Source organism: Micromys minutus (assembly GCF_963924665.1).
Source record: "Micromys minutus genome assembly, chromosome: 2".
Lineage (NCBI taxonomy): Eukaryota > Metazoa > Chordata > Mammalia > Rodentia > Muridae > Micromys > Micromys minutus.
The window spans coordinates 53,545,410-53,556,918 of NC_137971.1; the positions used below are offsets into that span (position 1 = coordinate 53,545,410).

Consider the following 11,509-nt stretch of genomic DNA (forward strand, 5'->3'; position numbering starts at 1 on the left):
CTAGGTTGCTCCAAGGCCTGGTGCACCTCTATGGTATAAAGAGACAATGAGAATCACGGCAGGCAGGGCTAGGGTCACCGGCAATGTACCCCAGGAAGATTACCAAGCTAGGCAAAGAGTTCAAGTTCTGGGGAAAGCATTTTATTTGTTAATACAAGAATAGAAATTCTGCAATAAATATCATCTAATAAATAACATCTCCAAATAAATAAATATTAATACAACAAACTTAAGAGTCATGAGTGGGTGGGGCTGGGGATAGAGCCTGGGGGAGCCATCCCCCTCACCCCACAATGCTACTGCAATGTAAACTTTCAGGAAACCCTGTGGCTATGGTTATGGCTGCCCTCCCCAGCCCAGGCAACCACAGATACCCTGGGAAAGGGGGCAGATAGGAGGCACCAAGATGCTGGCAAGAAAATTCAAGGCAAGGTCCTAATGGTCAACATGGCTTTTGTTTTCCGCCCTGTGCCACCAACTGTCTTGGTGACTGCTGGGTCTGGTCTGTCCCTGCCCTTCTCTTTTAGAATTACATCTTCTGGTTCCCAGGACACCTTCAGCATGCACCCTACCCCCTCTACTTACTATCACACTCTTCTTCAGACTGGTCAGCCTTGTTTCCTGAACTGGATATGTAGTTATTGGGGTAGGGGAGCAACACCCACCCAAGGAGAGGGAGGGAAGCCAAGGGGCCTTATCCCAGAAAGGCACATGCTACAGTGGCCCCCACCCATGCCCTCCAGATGTGTTTCTGCAAGAGCCACATGAGGAACTGAGTGGATACTGGCAAGTGGCAAGCAGAAAGCAGGAGGCAGGGAGAGCCTTTCTACCCATTGAGCCATTCGACTCCCTCAGGCATTACCTCTTGGTGCCCACTGTACCTTTTCCCCAGACCCCAGGACTCTAGGAGCTAGAGTAATTATTGAGTTACACCCCCATGCAAGGATGAGGAGGGCAGAGCTCCCATGGTTTGGCTCCTGGCTCAACAAATGTTGGTATACAGGATTTTCACCCCACAATGGAAGCACAGCTGACTGGGGCTGGAGGTGTAGGGGTTAAGGGTCAGCGATCAGAAACCATGGGCCTCCAAGTGCAGGGTGACTGAAGCTGCTGGAGGCTGCATCTTCTTCTTAAGCCGGTTGAAGTCCTTGGCTGAACGCCACAGCCAGGTCTGCAGCTCCTTCAGCAGCCAGAAGTCATCCATCTTCTGGAGGAAGTCACTGTGTGCAGGGCCAGGGGCCCAGGCTGGCTCAGTCCCTGGCAGAGGCTGGGGCAATGGGTAGCCAAGAGTTGCCATGACACCTGCGATGCTTCCCAGCAGGCCCTGGAGACTGGTACAGAAATGAGCCAGACTGCGTCGTAGTTCAGCTGTGGCAGCCTGACGGTTGAGGCCACGCAAGTAACATAGGAGGTGACTGTAGGCCTCATAGTTCTGGGTCAGCCGTAGCCTGTCATTGAGGCTTCGCCACACTTCCAAGTTGACCGTGGCCCTGGGCAGAGTTTCTGCCCCCAGCCGAGGAGGATTGAAGTCAGGCTCGTTGAAAGGGGGGCCCAGGTAGTTGAGCTGTGAAAAGGAGAGGGCAATGGGGAAGGAGCAGGGCAGAGCTGCTAGCTTGCCACCAGAGAGATCCCTCCTCCCAAAGCTATTGCTCTTGACCCCTGACATGGGAGGCCTCTGGTCACAGACCTCCTGAGTTTTTCCAGCAAGTGTGTCATTTGCATGGAGGAGACAGGTGAAGCAGTGGGGTGATGAGTTCTCCTATGGAGAGGTGTAGAAAGAGAAAACCACGAAGGAGCCACTCAGAAGGGACGTGCTGATTGTCTGGGCGGAGAATGCCCACCACAGGGCAGGGCAGAGAAGAAGAGGAGCCGGAGGAGCCAGGAGACCAGGCTGGAGAGGTAGAAGGTGGCCTCTGAGAGTGCAGGCCAGGGAAGAGCTCAGGACGGCAGCAGAGCTCCGCAGGGCAGTTGCAGAACATGAGAGTGAGCCGCAGAAAATGCTGTCGGGTTTGGTGAGGAGGAGATGCTTGATGACCTGGGAGAGATGGTTGCCATGGCCTGGAAGCCAGAGTGCAGGGGGTTAACGAGTGAGTGGGTGGAGAGGAAGTGGAGGCAGAGGGTGTAGACGACTCCTTCAAGAAATTTGGCAGAGGAAGTTGGGAGAGAAAGGGTTCAGGAATTAGAGAGGGTAGCAGACTTAAGCAGAGGTTTTCTGTGCAGGGAAACCAGCCAGAGGAGAGAGAATCCATATCAAAGGGAAAGGATCCTGTGACACCAAAACTCCTCTCTAAAGGGACAAGAGACTGCAATGTACTCACCGACACCCCAGAGAAGAGCATTCAGTTGTTAGAAGCAGAGCTGTAAAAGGAAGAAACTGAGGAAACGGAGAGGACAGGAGGAAGGGTATGGGAAGCAGAGCAGCATAGGAAGAGGGCAAAGGCCTTGCCAATGTCTCAGGGGAACGGCCTGAGGCCCAGGGAAGGGGATGTGGGAGATGTGCAACTGGGAGGGAAAGAGAAGAGGGGCGAGGTCTGGGATAGGCAGGGCCCAGGGGGAGGTTCACACGCTGACAAGCACAGAGACAAACTAATTTCCTCGGTGTATCCTGGGGCTGGAGCCAGCTCCCCCGCCACCTCCTCCCTTTTTCTTCCCTGGCTCAGGAGTAGGGTCTGGGATGTGGAAGAGGAACACGGGAAGAGGGGTCTGTTCCCCATGGTCTTCAGTGCCTCCGATCCTCTCTCCTCCTCTCCTGGGTTCTGTGAACATCTCTAGACTCCCCTCAAATTCTAATGGCACAACCGCCCTCCATACCCTGAGCCCCTTGCCGTGACTGCCCTAGATTTTTTGTAAACCCCTCCTTCGACCCCCTAAGAGGTCTGTGAAGGATGGGAGAGGCAGACAGAGGGAGGACCCTGGGTCCAGAACAACAGGGCCCCAGGTTTGGGGATAGAGGCGAGCTGGAACACAAGCATAGAAGGTGGGGCCCCTCCATCCCCACCCAGCCCCACCCTTGCAAGAGACACCACAACACGGTGTAAACAGAGGAGACTTCCCCAGCCCCCAGGGGGAGGCAGGCAGCTGGGCTGGCAGCCAATGGGGCAATGGGCCAAGGCGGGTTCGAGGCCTGCCCACATGCCTATTCCTGGGGCCAGGATGGGGGGGCACCTGAGAGGGAAGGACAGAAGATAGGCCAGATAGAGAACCGTGTGAACCCAAAGGGCCTCTCATCACTCCATCATTCACTAGGACCCCTGCCCCATGCTCTCTCTTCCCAAAACCTTTGTTTTCTCTTTGCCAAAGGGGATACTCACATAGGTCCCAGCTAAGCTTCGGAGTTGATGCTCCAGGTAGCGGGTGAGGTCATAGGTTTTCTGGATGGAGGGGCCAGGGCCTGGGTCTCCTGTGCGATTAAGAGCTGGCACTGCAGGGAGGTGCCACAGCACCGTGCATAGGCAAGCTAGCATCCCCCACGAGTCCCCTGTGAATAGGATGGGCAACAAGTATGATGGTGGGCCCAGGCCCGAGTGGGGAAACAGCTGGCAGCCCCTCAGGTGTCTGTCCCCACCTTGGGCTAGGAAGGGGGGTGAGGGGGAGAGACCAGATGGGAGGTAGGAGGGGATGGAGGAGGGGAAAGACTTCTGGTCCAAGAGTGTATGCGGAGGTATGTGTGTGTGTGCAAGGACAAAGTCCTGGCATTTGTGTCTATCAGTAGATACTTGACTGCTATCAGCTGAAAGTCTTTGGCATGTATTTCTCTATATATGCCAAATATGTGTGCATGTTTTTATTCAGAGGGGCAGGTCGGGCTTTAGGGATTTTGTGTTAATATGCTGGAGTTCTCAGCCTCTTCTCCAAGTCTTCCAGTCCCACTGCAGCAGGAACTAAGGGGTGGGAGTATGGCATATGTTAGCTCTGGCAAGCTGTGAGCACTGAGCCTTGTGGAAGAGTGAGAAGAGAGGCAGCAGCCATGGGAGGTAGGGGTAGTGTTTCACAGCCAAGGTCAGAGCAAGGGTCCAAGATGGTCTTCGGTATGAGAAGTGGAAGGTATATACTAGGAAATGGTTCCTGGGTGTTGTGAGGGGAGGACAGGGTTAATGGAAGGAGATACAGCATTCCTCTTATAGCAATGTAGAAGTTTGATTCCCTCCTCCCTTTTTCCCCCTGTAGTGCTAGGATTAAACACAGAGCTTGTGCATGCAGGCAAATGCTCTACTACTGAATTATAGCCCTAGCATTCTCTATTTTCGATGCAGGGTCTCTCTAAGTTGCCCAAGCTACTTATAAACTTACGATCTTTCTGTCTCAGCCTTCCAAGTAGCTGGAATTCTAGGCTTGTCCATATAGGTCCTGCCAGTGTCTCCCTATCTTCATCTAGGGTGGTGTAGGGGGAGCACCAAGGGGAAAGATGTAAGTTTAAAGAGGGAGGTTGATCCACAAAGGCAACAGAGGGTTTGAATATTCCAGAAACCAAGAGTTGATGCTGGGAGAAGGGCCAGAATCAGGTGGGAAACATGCTTTGCTAAAGAGATTTTTAGGTGAAGTCAAAAATCAAAATCAGAGCTAGGCTAGGGTAGGAATAGAATAGGCACTGGGCTAGGTTAGGCTTGAAGACTAGGTTAGTCTTAACATTTCAGATGAATTTAGACTGGGATTTGGTTGAGTGAGTGTGGTTGAGATTTGAGTCCAGGAAGGGATGTGGTTAGGTCTGGGTGGGCAGAAGGTTAGCTGGGACCAAGATCTGTGGATTTGCCATTTCACCCATCAGAAAGAATAGTGTTTGGCATGTCACAAGAAAGTAGGGCTAGTTTGGGTTTTAAGCTTGGCTAGGTATGAGATCAAGTGGTTTCTTTCCTCTAGTTTACATTTTATACTTCCAGATCTTTCTATAATGACATGTTTCTTAGAAATAAGTGGATAGGCTTAACAATTTGGCTGTATTCAGATTCAGGATAGGGTTTGGAGTTAAGGAGGTATGGAGACTAGATTAGGGTTAGAGTCTGTTGTAATGCTAAGTCTTTAAATGCTACCATTGAAGGCTATTTGTCACATTTAAAATGCAGCTGAGGACTTTTGCTGTGGGACACATACATACTCTGTACAGGTGCTTGATGAGCTAGCTTTTTCAGGTGGAGAACAGCAGAGTGGGTATCTGTGTGTGTGTGTGTGTGTGTGCGCACACACACACGCAAGCAAGTTCACATGTGTTTTCAGACAGCGGGTCAGACATCTAACTGCTTCCTGGACAAACAGGCTCCACTTTTCTCTCTCCCATCTGCAGCCTGTGTTCCTTCCTTGGTCGTCTCCCTAGTTATTACCTGCCTCTGTTTTTACTTTCTATTCCTTGATCATTGTATCTCCAAATATGTCGAAGTCCTCCTCTGTACCAAGCCCTGAGCATCTGGCTAAGTCCCTTGTAGAATCCTGTGGGTATCATATAGGGTTAGCTTTGGAGACTAGAGACATGTTGAGTTGAGCAGTGGCTCTTCCAGCCTCAAGACAGCTTTTAGGATGGAGTATGGCTTTGCTGGAAGTTAGTGGCATTGCCAAAGTCCCGCCAAAGCAGAAACTGGAGGCTTGGCTGGCCTCTTTACCTGACCCTGCCAGAGGAAGCCCTGTCATCCAGAGCCCTGTCTGTCCCATAGCAGGAGACATCGTCAGGAGCCTAGCATGAAGCTTGTTTCTCCCTCCCTTCTTGGGCCCTGTGGGACATCTCTGGGGAGAATAGCTCCTTACACTGGGACAACAGGAGAGAAAAAGCCTTTGGATAAACAAAAGCTAAGTCATCTGGGCAGAAAAACGGCTCATGAAATTAACCAGACGAGGCCGGTGTTTCCAGGAATATTTCAGTTCTGAGGTAACTATGTCATTGCAAGCTGGGGGTGGGGGACACAGGAGAACAGAAGGGGAGCCTACTGGCCAGTCTTAGAGAGAAGCAGGAAGAAGCATGGGAGTCAGTCGCAGGGATCAGAGAGAAGGCCAGTAGAGGTGAAAGGAGACTTGAACTACAGGACTCTGCTCTGTCCTATGACAGCTCTGACCTTTGACAGGCTATGCCCATATCTCAGGTAGCCAAACTGGAAGGCCTGCCTGGACAGAGAACATCTGACTTCAGCATGAACACTGAGTCAGGGACTCCCAATGCCCAAGGATAGGTTTGGTAGACCCTAGCTCTCGGTTTTTCTCTCCAGCTCATAATGTATGAAGGTGGACCCCAACATAAGGCTGCATCCCAGCCCCCTCCCCCAGCCCTGGTCCCCAGTCCCAGCCCTGCCTCTGGCTGCTGCCCACTGATTGTTTACATCCCCTTCTCCTTGTGTTTATAAATCCTGCTGAGCACGTGGGGAAGCTAATGAGTGCAGCTCACGTTTCCTGCTGCAGCACCCCTACACTCCCTATCCTGGCCCCTGCCAGGGCCAGCCCCTAATTCTATCCAGATCCCTGGGCCCTGGGAAACCAGTCTCCACCCCCCCCCAACACACAGACACACTGCCTTAGCCCTGGCAAGCCCAAAGGCCACCCCCACATGTTACACAGGCAGGCCTTCAGCAGCCTCCCCTCAGCTCCTGGCTTATCCCACAGGCTGACCACCCTCAGAGAGGGTGGGGGGCTCAGCAGTGCAGATGTCCAGGGTAGATGGGGGAGACTGCACCTGGGACTAGGGGCTAACAGCTGTAAGTCCTAGATGTTGGGTCCAGAAGTTCTACAGTCTAGGCTAAATATGGGAGCCAGGAGGAAAGGTCGTGCCTTCATTCCATATTAGAAAAAGCATCTGGGTGACTTTGCAGTCCACTAAGGGGAACTGAAGGGAGTAGCCTAAAAAGTGGTGTAAGATCCAGGGGTCTTACCCAGGGAAAGGCCCACAGAAACCTAGTCTTTCCAACCTCTGGAATGGCTGCCCCTTCTATTTTTTCCTTCCTTCACTTCTGCAGTCTCAGGTTCCCTTCCCCCATGGCTGGTGAGGAATAGAGGTAGACCTGAAACTCAGGAGACTGAGTTCTACCACGAACCCATCTGGTGGCAGTGGGCTTCCATAGAGACTGCACTGTGCTAAGCTTCCTCCAGATGAGTCCTTTCCAACCGCCTCATTTCCCCTTCTCTTCTTTTGCAGTTCAAAAGATAGACCAGTGTCAGGGGGGAAAGCAGAAGGCAAGTCCTTTCCTTGTGAAGTCAATCCAGGAGCTGCGCTTAGGCTGAGGAAAAAGCTGCTCCGATATGCCTGCCACAAGAGGGCCCTTGGTTTGTCGGGAGATGAGAGTAAAGCCACAGCCTTATGCTTGAGCAGCCCACTGAGGCCCGTGGGGGTGGGTGAATGAAGGAAACAGCCCAGAGCAAGTGTGTGGGTGAACTGGAAAGGGTGTTGTGGTCAAGATTTTAGAGGGTGTGGGAGGGGCTGCTGAGTGCAGGAGCAAGGGTGTGAACAGGCAGGTGGGATTATGGGGAGGAATGTGAAGTGTCAAGAATCAGTAGTTTGTGTGTAGGGGTGGCTTGCAGAAGTGTGAATTGGACACTTCAGTGTGCAGCCTGGGGAGCCCATTACTCCAGTCAGCAGACACTTCTGGGGTTGTCCAGGGACAGTGGCTTCCATTTGTAGTTGTTCTTTCTCTTCCTTGATGTGTGGCTACCAGACACTGGAACTAGAAGGGTGCACCTTGTCTGTTAGAGAATTCAGAACTTATGCCCGGTGGTGAGGAGGGCGAACGGGATGGCAGTGTGTACTAGACTGAGACGGATGCCTGTCAGGGACAGTGAAAGCCAGAGATTTTCTTGCTCAGATTCCGGGGAACAGAGAGAGGTGTGTGCATGATGTTCCACACCTCTAGTCTTTCTCTAAGATTCGGACTGCCCGCTGCCATACATCCATCCACTGCCTGCCCTGCTTCTTTTGGCAGGTTCTTCTTCCTGCTCCTAGGCTCTGGAGAACACAGGGATTGGGGTCTCCTAGAGGGAAGCCTTCTGCACCCCAGTGTAATAGAAAGGTAGGTGAGAACATGGGTGTGGGGGCTTTGAAGAAGCTACGCGAACTCTGCTTGAGGGGATCAACCCCTAGAACTGGGGCAATGGGAATCGGAAGTTCGCTGGCTCTACCTTCTCGATCGATCGTGACCTCTCGATCCCGGACCCCTCCCGGCGGCGGTGGCGCCTTCCCCTTGTGTGGCCCCGGAGCCCCCGGCCCCGCCCCCCCCCGTCCGCTCCCTTCCCGGCGGCGGCGGGGGCGGAGGCGGGGTCCGAGCGCCGGGCTTCGGGGTTCGAATGAGCCGCTGCCCGCTGCGGCGCGTCCACTCCCTGGCTGGCCCGCCCTCCTGCCACCGGCCGCCTAGTCAGGCAGCTGCTCGAGGGGCTGCCGGCAGTCTCGGCGCTCCCGGGACGCTGACGGACTTTTTCCTGCCGAGTCCGGCCAGGCTGCGTCTCCCCCACAACTCCCTCCCGCAGTAATCACTCCCAGGCCACCGCGGGCCCGGGGCCCCGTCCACCCCGCCGCGCCTACCTGCCTCTGGCTCCCAGGCGGTGGGCAGCGTGGAGGGCTCTGGCCACGCCGCGCGCAACGTAGAAGCCGGAGTCCCGCGGCCCGGCCCGGCCCAGCTAGGTTTGCTCTGCCCTCCGCCCTCCTCTCGCGCTCCCTCCTCCCCTCCCCGCGGGCCGAGGAAGGAGTTCAGCGCGGCCCGAGGTGTCGGCCTCCCCTTCGCCTCCCGCTGCTCCGCCGCGGGCTCCCCCTCTGCCTCCCTCCCTCCCTCTTCCTCTCCTGGCCCCCTTCTCCCTCGCGCCGCGCCCCCCCCTTCCCCGCACCCTCGCTGCCCGCCTCGGACTCGCTCGCCCCGACTCTGGCGCGGGGCTCTGTGTCCGCGGTCTCCCTGGGACCCCGCCTCGCCGTGGCTCCAGGTGGCCGCCCGTCCAGGTCTGAGGGTTGTCCAGGCTCCCCGCCGCGTTCTCAGCCACCTCCTGGCTCCGCCAAGCGGACTCCAGGAATGCCGCGTCCCCACCCGGCTCCTCTCGAGGGCGCCTGGCCGTAACTCTCCAGCCCAAGCTCTGCTCCCCGGCCCGGCCTTGGCTTGGGGCTCCGAGGGTGGGGAGGAGGACGGGAACCGGATCTCACTGGTGCTGGGCGGGGGCGGAGGCCTCGGCCTCGGACGCCTGGCTCCTACCTGCTCGGAGGTCCATGGGGCTGGGGGCCGGGCCGGCCGGGCGCGGCTCCTCTCCCAGAGGCTGGCGGAGTGGGAGGGCGAGCCGCGGCTCCGGCGAAGCTTTAATAATCCCATCCGCCAGGCCCACTCGCAGGTTTTTTTCTCTCGGTTTCGCATTTTTTTTTTTCGGTGTGGGACATTCTGCAAACTTTTTTTTTTTTTCTGACGTGTAAAGCTGTAACCACAAATTGTAGCAGCCCTCCCCGGGTGGGGGGAAGAGGGGGGAGGAGGGAAGGGAGGGCTTCTAGGGCTCCTCTCCCTCCCACAACACTGAGGGGGGGTGGTGAGGTGAGGCAAGGCTGCGACGGTACCACCCTAGGCCTCCTGGGGGAGGGGGCAGGGAGGGCATCGTCCCTCTGCAAACTCTTGAGAGCTTGGAAAGGGAGCTGGCCTTGGTGTGGGCTTCTTCTTTGGTGTTGGCCAGGGCGTGCTGGCCTCCTTACCTCTGCTCCTTGCCGTGTTTAGGGTCCCTGTACCCACCCTACCTCTGCCTCTTTATTTCTAACCTTCCCTCCCCCTCCCACTTGAGTAAATGCAATGACACATTCTCTAAAATGCCAGCAAGCTGGCCTCCAAGCAAGTGATGGTGTTTTTCCTGCTGCCCTTTGTCTGGGCTGACCGCCCCCCTTGCCTATTGTCCCGCCACTTGTCCCACTTCCAAAAGCTAGAGCTAAGTGAGGCGCCAGGGGCTGGGGCAGGTGACTAACCAGCTCACAATGCCCCCTGAGGAGGGGAGAGGGCACAAGGGCCCAGCTTCTCAGTCAAGTTCACAAGGGTTTTCATTCTTCCCAGTGACCAGGGAGAGTGCACATGGGTGGGGGATTTGTAATTCATTAATCAGCACAAGGCACCGGACCAGTTTCAACACCAGAGGCTTCACGGGTGACTCAGCGGGAACTCGAAGATTCAAGGCCATGGATAGACCTAGCATCCCGTTTGTGAAATGCTTCCCCATCGAGACATTTGGCATCCTCTTCCCTTTGGGGTTTTGGGTTGTTGGTTTTTCCGGTGGTGAGGTAGGGGTGGTTTGGCAACAAGCACTCTCCCTCCTTCCCCTCAGGCTTGGGTTGGGACTTTCTGAGTGGGAGACCTAGGGGACCCATAAGCCTAGACCCTCCCAGGAGGGTCTTCTTTCCTCCTCCTTCCTCACTCTCCAAAGGGCTGCCAGGGAGAGCGAGTGAGCAAGAGAGCTAGTGCAGAGGAAACAGCTGTCATCTGGGGCTTGGAGACAGCCCCATTTTGTGATTTTTCTTGGGGGACAGTCATTTGGTCCCCAAGTCTTAGGTGCTTGTAGAAGCATACCACCAATTATGTCGTCTGATTAGTTGCTGTGTTGTTCATCTGTAGTCTCAACGGGGGCAGATACGGGTGGCAGCCAGACCTGGAAGGTGATGGCTGTCTCTGGAATGGCATAAGATATTTATCCCCCCCCCCTTCTGCTGGTACCCCTGGGGAAGGGGGGGCACTCTGCCAGTCTAGCACAGCCCCCCCCAAGCCTGTGGGTCAGAGTAGGCATCAGTCATGGCCAGTGCTGGTTTCCCAGGGCAGCACTTCCCTTTTCTGCACTGGAGAACTGGGGTGGGGGGGTGGGGGGGTGGGGAAGAAGTTTGTTTTCAATTACCTCACTGGAGTGGGACAGACTTTGTTGTTGGGTTATTTCTTTCTATTTTTTTCCTCTCTCCCTTCCTTTTTCTCTCCCTCATCGCCCCCCCCCCTATTTTTTTTCTGAACAAGAAGAAAAAGCCGAGAATGGAGAGCTGGTCTGGTGGGGGCAGGGGCTCCTAGAGCATCGGTAGCTGCTCTGATGAAAAAAAGGGCTTAGACCTTCCTCCCCCATCTCCCCACCCCCCACGAGTCAGGGCTCTGGAGTTTCAATGACATTCTTGGCCAGTGAGCCTAACCATCTCTTGATGTGCTTGCCAAGGTCAAGAAGACAGATGCCCACAAGTTACCGACCCCGAGTGGACCAGGAGGTCCCCCTGGCATCTACACCCCCTCTGAAGGGAGCACAGAAGGAAAGGGGAGCAGCTTGAAAGCCCAGCTTGGGCTGTGCAGCTCCACAGCTCACTCCTGGTGGAAAGGCTTTGCAGACAATGTGGTTTGGATTTGGCTGAGCCCCTCAGCACCTTATAAAGCACCTTGCTGAGTCAGGGGGACAGCCTCAATGAAGAGAGAAGGAGGGCTGAGGGGGAGAGAAAGGGAAGGGCCTGGGAAAAGAGGAGGGACACAGAGAGACAAATAGAATGAGGAGAGCTGCAGTAACAGAAGGGAAGGGTCTACAGGGTTGTTCCACCCAGCTGTCTGGAAAGCATTGGATGCAGAAACTGTGG

At 55.1% G+C, this 11,509-nt stretch overlaps 1 protein-coding gene across 1 annotated transcript; it reads right to left on the reverse strand.

The window, feature by feature from the left end:
• Nucleotides 1–206: 206 nt before the first annotated feature.
• On the reverse strand, nt 207–9,252 carry CLCF1 (cardiotrophin like cytokine factor 1). Its single transcript, XM_080912222.1, has 3 exons — nt 9,141–9,252; nt 3,312–3,478; nt 207–1,564 (listed from the first exon to the last, which is right to left on the reverse strand). The coding sequence occupies exons 1-3, from the start codon at nt 9,154–9,156 to the stop codon at nt 1,070–1,072; spliced, it is 678 nt and encodes a 225-aa protein (XP_080768348.1). The 5' UTR covers nt 9,157–9,252; the 3' UTR covers nt 207–1,069.
• Nucleotides 9,253–11,509: the final 2,257 nt, after the last annotated feature.